Genomic DNA, 21882 nt, shown 5'->3' with positions numbered 1-21882 from the left:
TGATTATGGTTCTTTAGTCCATAGAAACTCCTAAGAGTCTAGTGTTTTTCTAACAATAAAAGCTTAGTTAGAGTTCCTTACATGAATTATGGTGTACTTCTGTGTATATGACTTTGTGAAAAGGATTTAAAAGATATTAGCACCTATGATTAAGGGGAATAGAATTTCGGAAACAGCCGTTCTACCTCCGGGCTCTGAGGTAGAGGTCAGGGCTGTGTTCACTCTACCCTCCCTAGATCCCACTCTGTGGGACTACATTGGGTATGTTGTTGGAATGTCAGTCATAGGGTGGAGAATCTTATAATAAGAGGGATAGTGACTAGTCAAGTCAAAAACCTAGTTTGATCTACATGACTGGTTATATGGGTAGACAAATGGTAATAAAATATTAACTATAAAGGAAAACAACAAAAATGCTAGAAAGAGTCGAAATGAATATTGATAATATATCTGTGAATTTACACTATTCTGATTTAATTAATTCTATTTATACCATGTGAGTCCTCCAGTTTTATCACTTCTAAGTTTCTATGTGATCTGGTTAGATTGCACGAGCCTGGTCCTAAGTTTGTAGTATCCTACCACTCAGATTGCTATTTTGACAGTTTAGGAAAAGAATAAAATGCACATTAAAGTACGTTGCTTTTGTTCTCACCAGAAAAGTGGAAAGAGAAAAATGAATTCTCATCCCTTGATAAATCAGATAACTTATCCACCTTCACTTCCTTGGCTTGAATTTGGTAAAACGATTCCTCATTGCCCTGCCTTTCTGCCATACTCAACACTTGTCTGTCCAAATGGTCGGTCTAGCCATATGTTGGGTCAAAACTGAAAATAGAAGAAGTGAGGGTATGATCTTAAAGGTTTCATATTATCACCAACTCTACTGGAAAGGTCAAACTGTGTTTCCAAGGGAAATAAAATTAGGAGACGGAAGCAGGGTAACAGGGACAAAAGCGAAGAGACAAAACAGAATCCTGCAAGAAGCAAAAGGTTCTTATAGTTAACAGTTAGCTGTACAGCTGAAGATGCTGGAATGGAGGCTAAAGTTTGAAAACCAATATTTAAGATGGAAGGAAGATGCTTTATGAGAAAATAGAAACATTCATCCAAACTGGTGTCTTATAAACCATGGGCAATCCAATACATTGAAACCCCTACAGTCTGCATATTAATGCGAAAAAAGATTCTACACAGACACAGCCTGATTTCCTGCAAGAGCAATTAAAGAAAGGATTTTCATGCTCTTGAGAGGGGTACATGATTGGAAAAACAAAACCATGTGTTGCCTTTTTACTGACGATCACCATTATCAACTTCAAGGATTTAGTAGTCTGCCTAATCCTGCTGTACTTGAAAATTTGGCCATCTTTTAAATTACCTTTACAGTGTAAAGGTTCTATTGTGGGCAAAGTTCTAGTATGACAGGGACTTCAAAGGCTGCTTATCCTCCGCCCCCCTTCTAACTAGTGTCAAAATCTTAAACAAAATCTTCTGAATCTTAATCATTTGAGCCATGCCAATTCAACAAGGAGATTCAATTTGTGGTAGAGGTAGTAATGATTTCTTTCCGGTGAATCCCATTTCTTGAAAATCGTCTGCTAGGGCACACTATCTCTTGTCAAATATCTACCAAGATGACAGCTGGTGTTAACCTACACCTAGAGCATTCCTATGTTAACCCTGAGGGGTAGCTCAGCTGGTAAAGGCCTGGGACAAAGTCCTTCAGGTCGCCGGTTCGAGCCCCAGCAGGGCCACTGGAGGCATTACAAACCGGCCGCGTCTCCAGGGCCCCGTGGAACTAACCGTGGTGGACCCGCCTTGAAACAGCGGGACCCGGTGGGTACAGCTAGTCGGGTTCGCAAAGCGACGCCCGGAAACCACGGTAAAAAAAAAAAAAAAAAAAAAGAGCATTCCTATGTTCACATATAAGTTCAGGTACAGCAAGGAGCTTTTGGATATGGTATTGGAAGATAATTCCTGGTAGATTGATCATGGAAGCAGCACTTGACTCCTTTTAATAATAAGACTGGATAGACAACCCTAATTTAAGACATAACTAAGAATTCTGCTCGGGGGTTAATACTGCCATCATGACGTATTGCACTCATGTTCATAGCACACTCTTCCAATGGTACACAAATCCAGGAACAGAAAATCTCGTCTAGAGCTGCTTTACAATCTTCAAGCGGGGTAACTATGACGCAGCTGTAATTAATTTTTTTTTTGTACAACTGTAATTAATCATTTACAGAACATCAAATTTAATTACTCCTTACTGTACCAGACATCATAGTTTATGACCATCAACTTCAAGGCCTCCAAAACAACAATAGCTTATAATTTTATCCCTGATAGCATATTGTCAAACAAAATTGTTAATGGTAGGAAGCAACAAATATAAAAATGACGCCTTGTGGCAATCTCAAGGAAGTAACTCTAAATTGAAGTTACACAATCTTAAGGGTACATATGGATCTAATTCCCAGACCACAAGGAGGGGAACGGCTCACTTTAAATCTAAGTGTCACCCATTGCATCTAGGCGTGGTTTCCTATTGATTTCACAGCTAGTTTTATCAAAGCATGCAGAAATATCCATTAGTTTGTCCTATGATAATCCAAAACCATGTATTAAAATATAATTTCCTGTTAGCAGTTTTGGCAAAGGGAAGCGGCAATGCTGAGGCAACAACTACAGAACTTGCAAGAGAATCACCGGTAAACTCTCTTGTCATATGTTAGATATATTTCTTACTTCCACAAATATCTTATTCAATGACCTATAGCACAAACACAGGGACTCTTGTCTCCATTGTAAGTTTTAAGACATTAAAGTAAAAATTACTCCCTTCATTCACTTTTACTAGTCACATTTGGAATTAGCACACCCAATAGGAAAACAATAATTGACATGGCTATTTTACCACACTACCCCATTAATTGATGTTTAGTATTAAGTGTTGAAAAATGATTCGGGAATATGTAATCAATGCCAAGGGGAAGACATGGAAAAAATTTATTGTCTTTTCTTGATATCTTAAAGGTGAAGAGTAAAAGTAGGTTTGGGGGTTTCACATGAACCCCTATTAATTGATGTTTAGTATTAGGTCTTGGAAATGGTCTTATCTACTTTAATGTTGAGGGACTAGGAATTAGAGATTTTAGAATGTTCATAAACTCTACCAGGAAAGTTGGTTTGGGGTTTCACATGGAACACAACCGTTGTGGGCATCGACAAGTATGTTTTTTTTTTGAAAATGGTAATTGTTTCTATTTCTGCAGAACAGTACATAGGTTGTACTGAAACCCGTATTTACATATGGAAACTCTAATAATACCGACCGATCCCTATAATATGTCTAAGACATCAATGATAGAGACGGTATCATTAGAGTAAATTTGATTACACCAAAAACACAGGGTCGAAATGCAATTCAGTTTAACTTGTTGCATACTACTCTCCCTATTCTCAAAAACTCTTAAGGTTCCTCTCTTTCCATATTGTCCACTAAATAGTGGCAGGGACAATTCTCCAGTTACTTCTGTTTTTTGCTTGTATCCCTGCTTCTTCCCAGCTAAATAGAGCCTCTGAAATTCTCCCAGGCATGGACCAGGAGATGCTTTTACGTCTCAAGAACAGATTCCACAACTGGCCAGTGACTGCATCGACAAGTATGTTATTAAATGGGATAATGAGGACCAATCATATTGAGCATCTCTTTAGAGGATATTGGGAAAATGTGGAGAGATCCTATCTAAGTGACAATTTATATATACTTTTTTGAAAACTACCCATCAAAGCGACAAATTTAAAAAGGGAGAGGGGTTTTGTTGTGTGCGTGTGGGAGGTGGGGGGGGGGGGGGGGGAGGCTATTGAAACTAGAATCAATGTCTTGAAATAGAGAGGGTAGAGTCATTGATTGTGTTAAGTTTTCTGATCATTTTTAATACTTTCAACCAACAGATATTAACAGTTGTCGACAATTTTTTTATTTTCTGAAATGGTAACATAATAATTGTCCACAATTATAGAGAATGGGGGGAATTTTATAGGACCTATTGCTTGGATCACCATACATGCAAAGAAAATACAGAAATACTCCCAATTCACATTATTTCATAGTTATTACTGCTCGTTTCTGTATTTTCTTTTTTCAAACTACTTGGAAATGCTCTGTTTTAAGCCGAGGGTCTATCGGAAACAATCTCTCTAGCTCTAAGAGGTAGGAGTAAGGTCTGACTACACTCTACCCTCCCTAGACCTCAAATGTGGGATTACATTGGGCATGTTGTTTTTGTTGTTCTTTCTTTAGGTAGGAATTTTCCCATAACATTAGTATACGTTGATTTCATCAACAATGTTACTAGGCAAAATAAAATATCTCCTCCATTGCACTACTTAAAATATCTAACTGTTGTGATCTTTTGGATTGACGGTGTTATTTCTTTTTATTTTTTGGGGGTTGGGGGGAATAAAGGTAATATTTGAGGGTTTTACTTTTCTGTCTTTAAATGGATGGAGTGAGGAAATAGAGAAATGTGTATTAATTGACACTAATTCCCGTGATAGCTATTTTGTTCATAATCCTGAGCTTTCTTTTGACACTACAGAAGTTCCGTTAAAACATGTCCTGTTTTTCTTCGTTTCACTCACTTTTTGACAGAACATTTTTTTTTTATAACCGAAAATCCGTCTGTGACCCGCCCTTTGGACCAATCACAGCCTTCTAAACTCGGTGGATAATGGGCCCGCCCCTCTACCCTTCTCCACTTAAATACCGGGCTTCGCTTTGCATGGTGTGGGGCTTGAACCTGCGACCTAAGCCACAAATCCTCCATCTTTTGCCACTTGAGCTAGGCCTTGGGGGCTTTTGACAGAACATTTTGTTAACGAACTTAACTCTCCTTTCTCTGCTTCTCCCTTCCTGTCCCTCAAAACCCTTGAAGAACAAAAAAAATTGAATGTACCTCCTCTTCTCTCCTCTCATTTCTATCTGTCTTTCAATTCTATAGCTCTATCAGTACCCAACACCCACACCCCAGTTTTCTTTTTCTATGTTCAGTGGGCAGTAGAAAGAGAGAAAAGGATAGTTCTAGTAGTGATACAAAAGGTGTCTCATCAAGGATGCCGTTTGGAATGTTCCTTCAATATCTTCAACAGTATAGGCATCCTAAGCCAACCACAAGAAAATGCATGAAACTAAGAACTAAACTATCACCACCTTGCTGGAAAAAAGCAAGTGACACTAGATAGCTTGTAGCATCAGTTCACAAAATAGAATATGACAGAGATATCTGCTCTAGGTTATCCTTAAAAAGATTATATCTGTAAGTGCTGACAGAAAGGATACTCACATTATTTCAAGCTACTGGTTTTACAATCAAAAAGAAGAGGCACTCAGGACCATGGTTGTAACCCTTCAGATCAGGGTTTTGAAGGATCAAACAACATTCAGTCTGTCTTATGAATTAAAGTATTAGCATGGACTTCTAGGGTGTGCCTGGTATGGAGGAAAACATTTTCTAGTAGAACAAGTGGTTTCTTGTTTATTTCTTGTGTTCGGTATGCAAGTAAAAATTTATAATGCTAAAAGTATTTCTATATATATCTAAGACAAAACTATGACTCTATGAGGGTGGGGGTGGAGGGATTCAGGGGTGGGCTGGGTGGTTGTGAGGAGACAATGTGATTTGTTTTTCCTACTTTCCTTAGGAAAGTCATTTTCCATATTATTATTTTTATGACAAGGGAAACCCGAAGCCGCTACCTTTTGGGTGCGCACAGGGTAAAACTCCCGCTCCTATGCAATAGCTTGCAAACCACATAGGAGAGGTAACCCGCACTAGGCAAGCCCGGTGCGACGAGCTCGATCCAGAAGGCAAACCCCTTGCTTTCGCTGGCAAGGGGTTTCAAACTTCAGACCTCCAACATGGAAGTCCCAAGCCCAAACCACTGGCCAACCCCGAAGGGTCATTTTCCATATTTTCAAGGAGATTGTTTTCCTAAAGAAAATATTTCTCAAATTTTTTGGTCAACTGAACTGCAGTGAATCATGCAATTCACTGGAGGATTCTGTAAAGATGTCTTCACTATATAATCCCAGGAAGCAGCTCAATGTTGGGGAGTGAAAATCCAATAATAAGCACACCTCAAATGGTGTTATAAATTTCTTCCAGAGCACCATCAAGCTGTTTAACATCACCCCCCCCCCCCACTCCCCACCCCCCCAAGAAACGAGAAGTCACAGTTGTTTAAGACAGGATGTATAAGTCACATACAGTCAACTGTCAATTTCTCTGTTGGAATCACATGTTTCTTAACAGTTTATTTCTGCAATATAGACAAATGATGGGTGAAGAGCTTTCTGGTCTGAGCATCAAAGATTTGCAGAACTTGGAGAACCAACTGGAAACGAGTCTCCATGGTGTTCGTGTAAGAAAGGTATGAAATTTCCAGATCCAACAAATGTTCACTATATTTTAAATAAATAAAAACTAACTCTACCCCCACATGTCTACAGGACGAAATTCTGATTGATGAGATACAAGAACTAAACCGAAAGGTCAATCAACATAAAATGCAGAGACTCTTACAAATTTATTCTAAAAAGTATAACTTCTCAAGATACTAAATTAATATTTTTCCTTGCAGGGAAACCTCATTCATCAGGAAAACATGGACCTATATAAGAAGGTAAACCTAATTCGTCAAGAAAATATGGAATTGTGTAAGAAGGTATCAATGTACATCACTAAAAGCTTTCACATGCTTCAAGATCAATTATTTCCTTTTGTTTTCTTATACCAAGTGAAAGAGGGAACCATTCTTTTTAGAACTCTGGCAAATTGTTTCTACATTGTGTTAAACTACAGATTTATGGAAATAGAGATGCAAATGGAGTGAGCAGAAGTCCCCTTGTTGCGAACAGTTTAAGCATCAATGAGGACCTTCATGCTCCTGTTCATCTCCAGCTTAGCCAGCCACAGCAACAGAACTATGAGACATCGGGAACTACCGAATTGGGGTAATTTCTTGCTCATATGCTTCATCTGGAAGCACAATGGTAATTCACTAACCTGATCATTGACTATCGTCTTACTGGAAAATGCTGCAGGCTACAACTGCATTCGCAGTGAAAACCAGAGTCGTAAGAGTTTTCAGTTCTCATGTTGAAGAAGCAGCTGTGCTTACAGAGCTATGTTTTAATTTTTAATGGTAGTAATGATATAGAACCCAGAGATGTCAGGAAAAAATCTTCAGTTCATAAGGTTTATGACATCAAGTTTGACAAGTGTGAGCTAATCCTTAGCACAACTACTTAAAGTAAGATAACAACAAATAAAGGAATACATTGGCACAGTACCTCTACATATCTTTATCTTTCTTGGCACTTCATGCTTATGATGTGTATGCCCTGTATACTAGGATTGTACTTGATGACGTTTTCAAATAGCTATAAATAGTTGACTACTTAAAACAGGGGTGGGAGCAAAGAAATGCAATCAGAAAAAGGATATACATAACAGTAACTCCTCAAAGAAATTCCTTGAGAAACACACCACAAGCAAACAGTACAAAGCAGAGCTAAGAAACTTAATAAAGTAAGCCATACCGCATTGTTGCATCAATATGCTTTGCGTGCAATAGTCTTTAGCAAGGGACAGATTAAATTCATTTCACACCAGCGTCGAACTTCAAATTTAAGTGCTAAACAAAAAAGATACAACAAGAATTTGTATTAGTAATGCTCTTCCCAGAAATTTTTGAATGGATGATCAAATAATATATGAAGCAACAACAGCAACAATATACCTAGTGCAATCCCATAGGTGAGGTCCGGGTCGATAGACTGTACGCAGACGTTATCTCTACCTCCATGAGGTAGAGAGGCTGTTTCCAAAAGACACTCGCGCTCAAGTAACAGCTAATATACGGAGGAGCATGCTCCACAAACATTCTTTTCTGCCGAAGACGGTAAGTGCTCTTAAACAAGCTATTTCTGGATCACAAGGATTCCAATGGTAAACCTACACGAATGACATGCACTATCAACAGCCAAATTTTCTATACTACAGAAGACAGACTCTCATCAAATGACCTATTTGTACAGCAATGGATTGCATACTAAATTAACATGGAAGAAACATGTTTAGGCCATGATGTGTGTGAGCATAAAGTCCATCGTAGGCAAAACTTCGTATTACTTTGGAGAGTACACATAAACAGAACATAGTCATCTAAAAGGAGTAGTCTTCACCACGAAAGATTATTCATCTTCTATCAGGAGATAGTTTACAAGAACGTAAATGAAGGAATAACTGTTACCATTGACAAAAAAAGTGAATGAAGGGCTATTAGGTAGTGAATAGGACTAAGACATTAAAAAGGCATAAACTCCATGGAAGTTATCAAACTTTAGTGCGTCAGGTACTAAGTATTGACAAGGTAAATGGAATTAAAACTAGAAATTTGAATCTGTTTGAACAGCAAAACTGCAAGCATGCTATGTTATACTACAAAAGAATATGATACCATTAATTTAGGAATTCTGGAAAACTGTAAAAGAGAAGATTTGTTTTAGATTTTAGTGGAATCATCAGAGCACGATAGAGCACCTTCTACAATGCCAATACTTAAACTGATTGGAACATTTATTACAACCAAAGCTCAATAACAGCAGCAGCAGCAATTTCAAACAGTGAGAATACAAGACATAATTTAACAATGTCCTTTGGTCAAGATTCTCAGTTCAAGACAAATAGACACAAAAGAGGGGGAGATTAGGTTCCATTTTGACTAGCACCTGGATAACAATGAAGATGATTCTCACATCTCCATGTGGTGCAGTAAGGTTCTTAAAGTTGCATGAACGAACAAATTCTGAGGAAACTGGCCTGACTCGAGAGAAAAAATAGATCATCTAGAGTTACTGCAGTAGTATGTCAGCTAAATAACAATTTTCATCAACGTAGTAAAAAGATCAAAAAATTTCCAAACAAGCTGGACAAGGATAGCCTCTTCCACACAGCAAAGATCTATAACACCACATTTGAGTGAGATGACATGGTACTCTCTCAAACACCAAATTGTCTTTTAGCAACATAATATGTCCAATCTAAGTAAATAAAACTACAGAAAGGTAAATATGCTAGTAGGCACTGTTACAACCATAGCATTAATAAGTTACCCTATTGATGGGACAGGCATGGAAATAGTGTACTTAATTTATCTCTAAACATCATTTGTACTGCCTAAACTTCCAGTTTGAGGTGTCCTTGCAATATAGTATGAGGTGATTCCAAGCTTTCTTTCCCCATATTTTTTAAATTTCACAAACTCTTTTGAACTTCATAAATGGTTTAACCTTCTACAACCATTCCAAAAATGTGACATTGCTTTAAGGTAGGTGAACCATAAACCTTTCCACGCCGACAATACCCAAAATCTCGATGACTCTTGGAGTGTCCAAGATCACACACCTCTTTGTTCAAGAGTTTATGGAAGTATGTCTGCCATCTACACCTAATAAGAGTCCCATCCACCAATACCGTGTCATCCTCATCTTTGATGCACTTCACTTGCTCCAAGTCACAAGTCTTCTCCTCTCTCACCTTGGCTGTCATGTACAACTGCTTGTCCCAGCCTATGTCCCCAAGTACTTCATACAGACGTCCAAAACCCCTGCAGTCTTCGCTGCCTTAACTGCTAATTTCGCCCTCTTCTCCTCGTTGTCTTTACTTTCTACTATCTTCACATATGCTGCTTTCTTGGCGTCCACTTTTCCTTGGACCTCTTCATTCCACCACCAATCCTCTTTTGTGTCCACTGGAGTAACCCTTCAAGATCTCTAGCACCACTCTAGCTGGTCCCTTAATGTAAGTCGCAGTCATCGACCACATGCTACTCACGTCCCCACTGCTCCTCCAGGTCCCCATTGCTATCAACTTCTCCACAACTCCTGAGTAATATCCTAAGTCAAGGCACCCCACTTTATCTGCCTTGATCTTTGGGTGAACATACACGACACTTTTCTCCTCTTCCTCGTTATTATGAACTTGTTATTTCGATGTCTATCATAACCATCTTATTTTGCTTATAAGTCATATTCACAGTTAAGTCATGTGAATCTATTGTATAAACAATATGGTAACAAGTCAACTTTATTGCATTAACAAGACTAACTATAACCGAATTATATCAGTAACAGAAGTATCAAATTTGTTTCTTTTTTCCCTCTGAACCTAAAACTTCCTCTGACACATTAACAAAAGGGTCCTCTAAACCTAATACTTACTCTGTCACATTTACCTAAGGGGATACTATTACTTTTGGGGGAGTCAGAGGTTTTTCTTTTACGACAAGCTTTTATAAAAATCTACTAAATATTTTGATCTATTAACTTTTGTGACCAACCGCACTTGTTTTACAGTTTTCAACTATGTAAAATTTATGTCAAATTCTTGATGAATCTATGTCTAAATCCACACTGAAAATTAGGTATTTTGACCCTCATACTATAAAGCAGAGGAAGTGTTATGCAATATATAAGATCACTTGGAACTTCTATGATGCACTTTACAAGGATGTGATTAAATGAATGCACTAAAGCTTTCAATCACATCCAGAACTATCTGTGGAATGGAAACTGGACTAGCTCAACTAGGACCAACTGATCCGTCATTTACCAAAATGCTAACATAGCTCACTAGCCACCAAATCTATGAGGTAGAAATCCATCTCAAAATGAGACTAGGTTTAACACAACAAAAACAAAGTATTATTGAAACCTTGAAACTCACCAGTTGCATAAACAATTGAATTTTCTATTTGCCAACCATTATCTAATTTTATAAAAACAAGAGTCTCAATAACTTATGGTTTATGGTTTTTAAAGATGAGGAATATTTATATGTTCCAATAATTAATATTTTACAAGTTACTTTAAGTTATGTCTTACGTTATTATTAATCTACAACCATTTCATTTGACCAACAGCCAAATCAATTTTTTTTTATAACCGAGAAATCCGTCTGTGACCCGTCCTTTGGACCAATCACAGCCTTCTAAACTCGGTGGATAATGGGCCCGCCCCTCTACCCTTCTCCACAGCCAAATCAAATTTCAAGTAAGACTTCATATTTTTTTGACTTTAATGAGAAAAATTGTTCTTTTCTTAATGTTTCAAATTATTACTAATTATTTTTAATAATATCTCAAGCAACAAATTATAAGAACATTCTGCCCTAACCTTCACAAAAGTAAACCTAGGTCAGTAACCAAAATAGGAGGCAACATAAGAAAGTATTTTGGTAGAAGCAGTTATTGTAATGTGATAACTTTCAAGCGAAAGGTTGCTAGTGAGCTAAAGACAAATACAGCAAATATAGAATGATCACTTAAACTTTAAAATTCATCAAGCTGAGATATAAGCGTTCATGATTAATCCTTCTTGTTCCAAAAATAAAGCTTTGAGGAGTTATCAATGTGTGTACAGTGTCATATCAGTCCATACACTGACAAGTATTTTGAAATTACAGGTGAACAACAGTTTGAACCTGTGTGTGGTGGATTCATAAATCACTGTCTTAATCCATATGGCTACATCCACTCCCTCACCTTCGTAAGTTACACTTTTACAGATTTAAATTGGAAACAAAATATTCAAGTCAAATATTTATCATCTTTCTTATTTCAATGATGTTCTTATTCAAAATTATGATTAAAATATAAAGTAAAAATAACCAAAAAAAAAATAATATAGCAGCAAGAAGAGGTAAAATCAAAATACATTACTCATAAGCTAATCTTTTCTCCTTTTCAGAAAAACAAATGCGCCCACTCAGGCTTTGAATCAGTCTTCTTATCAAGTAAATAAAGTGAGGTCATTAGCAATTCTGTCTAGAATACCGATATATATCTTAATATGCATTCGTCTAAAGTAATTAAATCTATAATAACAACACCCACCTAAATCCCTAACATGAATTCTTCGATAAATCCTCCTCCTCCTTTTTTTATGACAAGTAAAACCAACAGCCGCTACCCTTTGGGTGCAAACACGGTAAAACCCCCACTCCTATGCAATATCTTCCATAAACCCTACAGGTATTCAATTTCATTTATATGACTTTTCAGATCTTTCTACTCAAAATTGAGTCAAACAAACACATTAAGCAGTTAAATATAATAGTGAATAAACTTTTTTGTATAGAAACAAGTTCACAGTGAGGAGGGGACAACAACAACATACCCAGTGAAATCCTACGAGTGAGGTTTAGGGAGGGTAGAATGTACGCAAACCTAACAACTATCTCGTGGAGGTAGAGAGGCAATTTCCGAAAGACTCACAGCTCAAGTGCAACAAATCTAGGTACAAATAAGACACAAACAATGACAACAAAAATAGTACGACAGTTGAAATATCAAAACAAGAACTACAATAATACTAGTATAAGAATACTAGTTGGTAAAATATCTTTTCTTTCCTAAGCAATATATAAGATCCAATACAGTGTATAACGATCATCCTTCAATCCTACAACTCTTTATTCTATCCCTCAATATGGACAATTCCCTAAACTTTAATCTTAAAAGCATATGACTAAACTAAAGGAATCATTTACGCAAGATGAATTTTCATTTCTCTCAAAAAAAATCCTCAATTTATGTTAGTACAATGCTGAAATACAAAAGAAGTAGATTAGGCAGCCAATCCATTTCACGCAGTAAATTGCTTGTAATATGATCACTAAACAATTTTAGAGGGACAAAGCTAGTTAACAATAATATATTCCAGAGAAATGTGTAACAGTTAACATGACGTTACAAGATTTCAATTAGGTCGCCAAGTGGTATTTCAGTTCAACTTCTACTGTAGGCCATTAAACTGGTAAATCAATCATTTTCTTGCTGATCATGTATCTAGCTATCTGTATTTTACATGATGTTGTATAGATCACTTTAGATCAAAAACACAAAATGATAACAAAAGTAACAGGAGGTAATCATAACACAGTTCGCGGGAGAAGCCATAAGATGTACAGCAGCACTAAGATTATATCACACAGATAGAAAGCATATTTGACCTCTAATATACACAATTACATAAAGTAAATGCTATATGTATTCCGTCATACTATTCTATGAACTACTATGATAAATTGGTGCCGAAAAAGAAAAAATGCAAAAGAAACAAACAGAAGAAAAGTGTACATGCAATAACATATCTGAAGCCAGCACAGATTTCACCGAGAAACATTAAAGTAATTTTCTTTAACTGAAGTACAGAAGCAAAATTGTTTGCCAACAGTACTTCAAAGTGTAACATCAAATCCAAGACAATATGCTTCCTAGTAAAGAAAAGAATCGTGAAGAAAAGAAACTCCAATAACTCGCAAGGAAAGATTTGTGAACCAGAAAAAAAAACTAAGAAAATACGAAACTAATTCAACATTACGCACCTGAAAAACGAAGCAACGGCATTTCCACAATGCTGTGAGTGTAATTGCATACCGCATCTGTTATAAACTTGTGATCAGGAAAAAGTTCTGCAAGGGAATTGAAAAAGGCAAAACAGAAAATGATTCCGATCAGCAAGCTGCAAGATAAAATATTCAATAAAGAATAAAAAAAGGAAACGTATCGGAAAACGCAGTTAGTTTAGAAGCAAAGGTGAAAATTGAGTTTAGCTTTCAACAAAGATAAGCATATGATATTAAATATATTTTTTCTTCTTTCTCAGGAACCAAGAAGAAAAAAACTGTGAATTGAACCACCGCCATGAGAGGAAAGAACAAACATTGCGAGTTCATCCTGGAGTGATCGATCGAAAAGTTTATCGGACAATTCGAGGAGAAGATGAAGAAAGAATTGAAAGAAGAGAATTCGATTTGTGTTCGAAACAGTAGGTTTCACATAGACTAGAGAGAGGAAATGAATAGAGACGGGAAAAACGATATATGCGTGAGCTGTGAAGGATAAAAAGGACGGGGAAATTGGGATGAGAAACCCGAAGCAGAGTGGGGCAGGGGGTTGAGAAAATTCTGGAGACTGCTGCTGTTTCCTGGTGGCACCCCAATGGTGATTATTTTATGGCGTTCTTATATGCTTTTCTGGGGACTTCTTGTTTTATTATGACTATCAGGTGAGTAATTTTTAAAGCATTTTCTACCTGCAATCCCATGTATTCTCTTTACCATTACAAAATATTTGCTTGTCAGAACTTTTTATTAATTAATTTAATTAAAATAATACTTTCTCTGTTCATTTTATTTGTCATTTTTTACTTTTCAAAAATCAAATAGTACGGAGTTTGGCCAACACGTTAATACATGTTTTTTCATTATTATATTAGTAATATGAGAGGAATCGTAACTTTTAATTATTATTTTTATAGTTTTTGAATATTTTAATTTTTAAATTAAATTATTGAATTAATTTAGTGCAATATATCTTCAAAGATTAGTCATATTGACCTCCGAACATGATAAGTAAAAATGAATAGAGACAATATTTATTTGAAAATGATTTATAATTATTACTTTTAATATTAACGACAAATTTGTAACTATGTAAGTGTACTATGTAACAATTATATATAGCCAGTGTAATTCTACAATTGAGATCTCGGAAAAGTGGTAAATATGTAATCTTACTCCTACTTTTGATGAAAAAATGTTTTTGACGGACCTTGGCTAATTATTCAATATTGTATTTAATACATATCTTGAATACTTAGAGATAAATGATAATGTTTTTTTATATAAAATATATATTTCAAATATTAACGTTTTTTTTTAATCAACTTTTATTTTAAAATTTAACTTTTGTAACTATACTTTAGCAACCAACATTGTAAAAAAATGATTGTGAAAGTTTTTCAATGGCTTAATAGTATTTTTGGTCCTTTGGTTATGGAGTAAAATTCTAATCATAGTCCTTGTATGATTAGAATAGCTGTTATGATTTATGCTTTAGGTTATTCCATAAACAAAACTTTATTTAGGTATTAAGGAAGGAGCACAATACTCAACACCTAAGGTAGGATTTAGTACCTAATCTATGTTGCTCAGACTCTTCAAAAAGGTCAAGGGGTGCGTGCCAGATTCGCCAAAAGTAGTGCTTTTTTTGGAGAATCCGACACGGGTGCAGCATTAAAAGTGAAGAGTCCACGCAACTTAGTACCTAATAGAAGTGCCAAAAGAAAAGAAAAAATGTATGGCTTAGGAGCAGAGAAAGAATGCATGCATGAAGATTTTGTCCATTAGAGATTCAAAAATTTCAAAAAAGATATCTAAGACTAAGATTTGACATAATTGTAATGATATTTCTGATCTATTTAACTAGCTCAAGTCAATCAAGATTGAGCGCTTACTTATCATGCAACTCTTGAATTGAAAAGAAGCCAGTGGTCCAAGTTTTAAACTGCTAGACAAGTCATGCAGGCTAGCTGGAGTCTTACATATGCAAGTATAGAAAGAAAAATCGTCTAATATGCGAATTGGAGTGAGTGAGTGAGTGATAAAAGATAGATGGTTTCATAAGTTAACATTTTTAAAGAAAGTTAAATTCTTCAATTCTTTTGGTTGAATCGAATTTTAACCTAACCAACAGGCCATTAAAGCCTGACGAGAATAAAATTAAAAGAAAGAAGATTGATTATATCAGTTTCAATAAATTTTCAGTTTTTATTGAATCAATCATAAAGAGAGTTCATTAGTATCGTGTACATATACACTATAGTTGCATCATTCTTTTTATTTTTGCTTATTGTCTTCTCTTGAAGATGTCTGATATAAAGCCTTTGAAAAGACACTTGTTTTCTCATATAAGAAGCTATCCCCTAATACTATAGCTCAAGTTTCAACTATAAAAAATCTTTGCTAAAATCAATGACTGCTTACTTATTTACATGTTTGGAAGGTTAGAGCATTATGTCTATCCTTACTTTGTCCTTCTATGAAGACTATTCTTTTTGGCTTTATTTATAGTCATGTTGGGTGGAAGGTATTTGTAGAAGCGTGACTATAAAACGACAATTCTCCTATTTTCATTAAAGTAGCGAAGGTCTCCTCTCCCATAACACTAGCATATTATTGATAAAGATTTCATTGATGTTTATGATAGCTTGATTACCAAGCCTTCCACTTGGACAGCTAGACACAAGAAAAAAAGTGAGGAAGAAACAAAGTTGCTTCTCCCTTGTAGTTGTACTATTCGACTTATGGCTACTTTGATTTCAAAATAAAATAGTACATAAATAAGTCAAAGACAAATAAGATAGAACCTAAAGAAAAACAAAAATAAAAATAGACATTGACGTATGAGGAAAGGAGTCCGGAACCTAAATAAGCCACAAAAAGATAAAAGTGACCCAAATATGTCATTATTCTAGTAAGTAACTAAAATAGACTTAGTGGAATAAAAAAATCCGTTTTATGCAATATTCAAACGTTTTCCGTTAGTGTCATAACGTGTATATTTTAATATATAACGGAACTATTTTTTACACCTTGTAAAACGGAACTATTTCTTACACTTTGTAAAGTGTAAGTTTTTCTTACACTTTGTAAATTGAGTTTTTCTTACACTTTATAAAGTGGAAGAAAAAATTTTGTTTTACAAAGAGGAATATTTTTCACGTTCTCTTTATGAAGGTTTTGCAGTGTTTGTCATACAATTATATTAATTTGACATATCATTAAAACAGAAAAAATTATTACATTATGTATTTTTATTTTTTTATTCTAAAAACTCCTCCAAACTCAATTTAAGGACGTTCAAACATAGTACATTCATCATCATTAGTCTTCTATTTTTCTTCATTTGAATCACAAAAAAAAAATGTCTTCTAAACCAAAAAATAGAGTTTCGATTTATTGGGATGGTGAAATTAAACATGACGAAAATATCGTTTATTATAATTATATTTTCAAACACAATGCTAAATATTTAATCAATGTCTGATATCATAAATTTCTTTCATCAATTTATAAAAGAATGGGTATTAATAGTACAGATTATAATTTGATTATAGTCAGAAAATACCCTACTTCATTTTGTCACAAGGACAAGTAAATTTTGGAGAGTGGATTATTTATAGTGACGAATCGTTGATCGACTTTTTGAGCGTTCCAAATGACTACATAGATCAAATCAAGTTAACACTTATTATACATAATGTAATAATTTTTTTCTTAAATAGAGCTTGAAGAAGTTTTCAGAATAAAAAAATAAAAATACATAATGTAATAATTTTTTTCGCTTTTATGATATGCCAAATCAATATAATTGTATGACAAACACTGCAAAAGCTTCATAAAGAGATACAATTTAATGTAAAACGTGAAAAATATTCCTCTTTGTAAAAAATGTAAAACATTTTTTCTTCCACTTTATAAAGTATAAGAAAAACTTCCACTTTATAAAGTGTAAGAAAAACTTACACTTTATAAAAGGTAAGAAATAGTTCTGTTATATATTAAAATATATCCATTATGAGACTTACGGAAAACATTTGAAATATTTTACAAAACATATTTTTTTCTTCCACGAAGCCTATTTTAGTTATTTACTAGAATAGTAGCTTATTTTGGTCATTTTTATCTTTTTGTGGCTTATTTAGGTTCTGAACTCTGGAGAAAGAGGGGAAAAGGGGAATCACGAACAGGAATCTAAATAGATAAGATGGCTAAGGTCGATCTTGGATAACAGAGTCATTTACCTTGTTTGTAAGGTATTATTATTCTAATTCAAATAATTTTCATAGGTAATCTTTGCCTCATGTCTTGCTTCTTCTTTTTGAATTTGTGCTTATGTCTTTTTACTTCGCTTGATTTTCAAATCAGTAGACTCCATGTTTTGGTTTTTTGGCCTTATTAGCTTGACTTCATAAGTGAGCATAAAATTTGAATTGAATAGATAGGCGAAAAGTGTCTTTCATGATTCAAGTAGTAAGCTTACTATCACTTTAGTTGAATCTATTATAGGGCAGGCTTTTTGAATAAGTCGTATTAAGATGTATTAAGATGATGAAGACCCACATTGCTAGGTCAAAGAGTGAAAATATCTACTTTCCTCAAGGAAAATGAAATACTTAATTGAGGAGGTGAACCAGGCCAAGAGGTTAACTTGCTCAGTTGCATAAAGTTGTATGAATTTATTGCGAGGGATTTAGGTGTGTTAGGCCAATCATCTTCTAGTTTTTGGATAATCAATGCTATATAATGCTTACTGTGGGGGTAAACCTTAACCTTAATGTGAAGAATATCATTTAAAAAAAATCTCCCCTTCTTTCACTATACTCTTTCGCTCTTGAACTACTTGAACAAGAAGGCCAAAGAGCGTTATCGTATATAAGAAGAATTGTTGCATTTGACAATAATAAGCTCTCACTCACTCTAACTAGAAATTTGATAAGAGAAGTCTGAAAGGATTTCATGCTATATTCAATGTATGTAAATGTCCTCTCCACTTTCAAGATCAGTTGAGTCATAAAAGTACTTATTAAAAGTATAAAGGATCAAGTAGCTAGAATTATTTGTCCATTCTAGGTTCATAAGTTCTACCATTAGAGGGACTAGTTGTCATTCTCCCATAACTTAAGTTGTTTAAGGACAAGATTCAAATATGATTGAGGTAATTGGTATGTTTTGAAAGAAATAAAAGACGAGTTGTAACTCATCTAATTAGCAATGGGGTGTTGCGAAAACCTTGGCTAGCTCCATTCAAAGCTCAAAAGATTAAAGTTTCCCTTTATGCCCCCTAGTGATGGACTTGGTTAAATTGGAAATATTAAATCGTGATATTTTGCGTCACTTCTTCATTCATTTCTTTTACAACCCACATAAATTTCAAATATCCTTTAGCTCATATTTTCTCGTCTACTTTCTAATTTTCAAGGCTTACTTTCAAACCATTTCGAACACGAGAAATTGAGAGATCTTTATCAGTGCTTACTTGAATCTCCAATGACAAAATAACAAGACAATCAGATGCAACAAGCAATCATGATTGAAGCACGACTCTAGTCAATAAGCTAGCAATGAACATAGCTACGACAAAGCACTTACTAAGAGTGAAGAAAAAGTCTTCTCCACTTGAGTCTTATGCAAGGGACACGCACATTCGATTCTTAAGAAGAGGGGCCAGTAGGAGTCATCTCATCTCAATAGCTTAAATTTAGAGCTTAATATGAATATTTTTTTTGTAAAATCTATTCGAAAAGCGATAATTTCAAAGATTGCTTTTTGAAATAAGATACTTTCTTTGACTCTTTGTTGGTCCTCCAAGGACTAGCGAAAGAAAAAAGGGATCAAAATATCCCAACTATGAGGACTTTTCGCACTGTTAGTTATATTCAAGTTCTAAATTTTCTTTTTATTTTCTATTGTGAAAAGATAAGGAAAAGTCGAATGTCCATACGAGGACAAATTTTTTTGTTGGTAACACATGTGAAATATTACCATAACAAGCAAAATAGTACAATCTAAAGAGCATCTAGTGTTCCTCAACCACATTCTAAGGAGGGTGTCTTAAAACCACTAGATCTCCAGAAAACTAGTTACAAATTAGTTGTATAAAACTATGACATTTATGTGCTTTCCTTGACCTCTGTAACATATATATCCTTTCTTTCGGTTCCTTTTGTATCTGTGCATTAACAAATTCACCATTTACATTCTGATGATTAAAAATTCCCTTGTTCCTAGCTATCTAGGTGTAGAAGACCAATGCACCCCAGGTTGCTGCGATAACTTCCTTTTGAAACTGCTTTCACCTTTTCTTTTTGATCCATTTAATTGTTTTGTAAACTTCTCTGTATGATAATTGAACCCTTAGCCTTGTACACATAAGGATTTTCACACCAGTAATCCACCTACACTTAGTAAATAAGTGATGGTGTGTCTCCAACACACTCTCATCACACAAACAACAAATTCCATTCTCCACTGAAATGCTCATTTTTAACAATCTTTCACGAGTGAGTAGCCTCCTTTGGCATGCTAGCCAAGTGATAAATCTATGTCGTGGGAGCATGGCAGAGTTCCAAATTAAATCTACTTCTTTTAATTTCATGAGTGGACCTAGTAGAGCTTGATTAACTGCGAGATACTCAGTAGGCACCATTATGTGTGAAAGTATACTTGTTATCCTGATACCAACTAGACATTTGTGCTTTTAGGGCATTTAATTTCCTCCAATATCAGCTGCATTCTACTGGGGCATCATATATCAATATATTCAGAGTGTTTTTCATATAAACATCATTCACCCACTTTACCCATAACACATCCTTCTTCATTGTCACTTGCCACAAAAGTTTCCCTACTAAGGCAATATTCTATTTGCAACATTCTTTGATGTTAACTCTCCAAATTTCTTAGGGACACAGACTTTATCCCAAGCTACCAATGCTACCTTCCTCTTTTCCACAGTTGCATTCCATAAGAACATCCTACACTTCCTATCAATCTCCTTTAACACACTTTGAGGTAAGATAAAAACTGCTCCCCAAAAATTATGAATGGAAAAAGCATTGTCATAACTATTTGTAATCTTCCAGCATATGACAAATGTTTTGCATAAGTAGCTTGTATTATTGCGATAATTTTATCCACTAGTTGTTGGCAATCCATCTTTGTCTACTTCTTTGAGGTAAGTGGCAGTTCAAATATTTGATAGGGAGAGTACCCACTGCAAACTCATTTTTTGTTAGAATGTTCTGTTTAACCTCATCTCCCACACCAGCTATGAAGATGTTGGACTTATCCAAATTAGCAATTAACCCCGTCACTCTTCTAAAGTAGTCTAGTGCCTCTATCACTCTAGTAACTAAGCTCATATCCCCCTTGTAGAAAATCATGAGATCATCAGCAAAAATTAAGTGAGTTAGTTTGGTCATCCTATACATGGGATGGAATTTGAGTTGGGTAAAGCTCATTTTGTTCAGAATCCTTGACAAATATTCCATTACCATTACAAAAAGAAGAGGGGAGATGGGATCTCCTTGCCTCAATCCTCTCTTACCTTCAAATAATAAATTCAAATGTTTAACTGTCTATACTCAACTATTAGGAAATCCAGATACATGAATTGATGATTTCTATATGGCAATAATTTAGGTCACATGTATGAAATAGTAGTATGAGTCTATAATTATTTATTGATCCCGCACAACTTCAACTATGCAAAAATATAATTACAGTAATAAACAGGGTGGGCATAAATATCGGAAAATCGAAAAACCAAACCGAATCGAACTATTTTGGTTCTTCGCTGTCGGTTTTTTTTTCGAAACTTCGATTCTTCGGTTCGAAGTTCGGTGTAAGGGTCCCGAAACTACGGTGCACCGAAGAATCGAAGTTTTATTAAATAAATTTTAAAATATTTAAATTATATTATTTAATAATATTTATATATTTTGACTCAAAATATTTACCTGGCCCATTTCAATTTTAAAATTTTGGAGTCTAAACAAAACAGTGAAGAGCACCCAGCCTAAACAAAACTATTTTGATGTTATTACTTTTTATTGTTAGACTGTTAGTTGTTACTTTGAAGTGTGAAGTAAACAATAATTGTTACTTTATCATATTCCCTTTTTATTTTTATTGACACCAAAAAATCGATTTAAAATACCGAACTAAACCGAATTGAAGTACAAAAAACCGAACCGAACCTATCTAGTTTGGTTTGAAATATGGTGCACATTTTTTTAAAATCGAATACCAAAGAACTCCCACCCCTAGTAATAAATACTTGAAAAGTAAAATATAAGATGCTTCTAGTCTTCATCAGTATAACTAAAACGCACCTGAGAAAATAAGCGACGGTTTTTCCACAATGCTGAGTCGTGATTAGATGCCATGTCTTCCAAAA

The 21882-nt window shown here is 34.9% G+C and overlaps 1 protein-coding gene and 1 long non-coding RNA gene across 4 annotated transcripts in view; one reads left to right on the top strand and one right to left on the bottom strand.

Annotated features, from left to right (window-relative positions):
- The window catches only part of LOC125814235 (MADS-box transcription factor 23-like), a 19412-nt gene extending 11942 nt beyond the window's left edge, over nucleotides 1–7470 (top strand). For 2 of the 3 annotated variants that reach the window (XM_049493696.1, XM_049493694.1), the window contains exons 4-9: nucleotides 2659–2720; nucleotides 6345–6444; nucleotides 6524–6565; nucleotides 6655–6738; nucleotides 6876–7027; nucleotides 7118–7470. In XM_049493696.1, coding sequence (XP_049349653.1) covers nucleotides 2659–2720; nucleotides 6345–6444; nucleotides 6524–6565; nucleotides 6655–6738; nucleotides 6876–7027; nucleotides 7118–7139 — 462 coding nt within the window. In that variant the 3' untranslated portion in view covers nucleotides 7140–7470. The remainder of the gene's footprint in view (nucleotides 1–2658; nucleotides 2721–6344; nucleotides 6445–6523; nucleotides 6566–6654; nucleotides 6739–6875; nucleotides 7028–7117) is intronic. The other variant, XM_049493695.1, reaches the window with a different exon arrangement.
- LOC125814237 (uncharacterized) overlaps nucleotides 1–21882 on the bottom strand; it is a 27688-nt gene extending 5806 nt beyond the window's left edge. Inside the window, exons 1-4 of the long non-coding RNA XR_007442112.1 lie at nucleotides 21818–21882; nucleotides 8807–8897; nucleotides 7816–8030; nucleotides 7616–7695 (exon numbers count right to left, since the gene is read on the bottom strand). This is a non-coding gene — a long non-coding RNA (uncharacterized LOC125814237). The remainder of the gene's footprint in view (nucleotides 1–7615; nucleotides 7696–7815; nucleotides 8031–8806; nucleotides 8898–21817) is intronic.

The sequence above is a fragment of the Solanum verrucosum genome, unplaced genomic scaffold (genome assembly GCF_900185275.1).
Source record: "Solanum verrucosum unplaced genomic scaffold, falcon-dt-bn FXZP01000230.1, whole genome shotgun sequence".
In the NCBI taxonomy this organism is placed as follows: Eukaryota; Viridiplantae; Streptophyta; class Magnoliopsida; order Solanales; family Solanaceae; genus Solanum; species Solanum verrucosum.
Note: the sequence above shows the minus strand (reverse complement) of the source record. Positions and strands in the feature narration are given on the sequence as shown.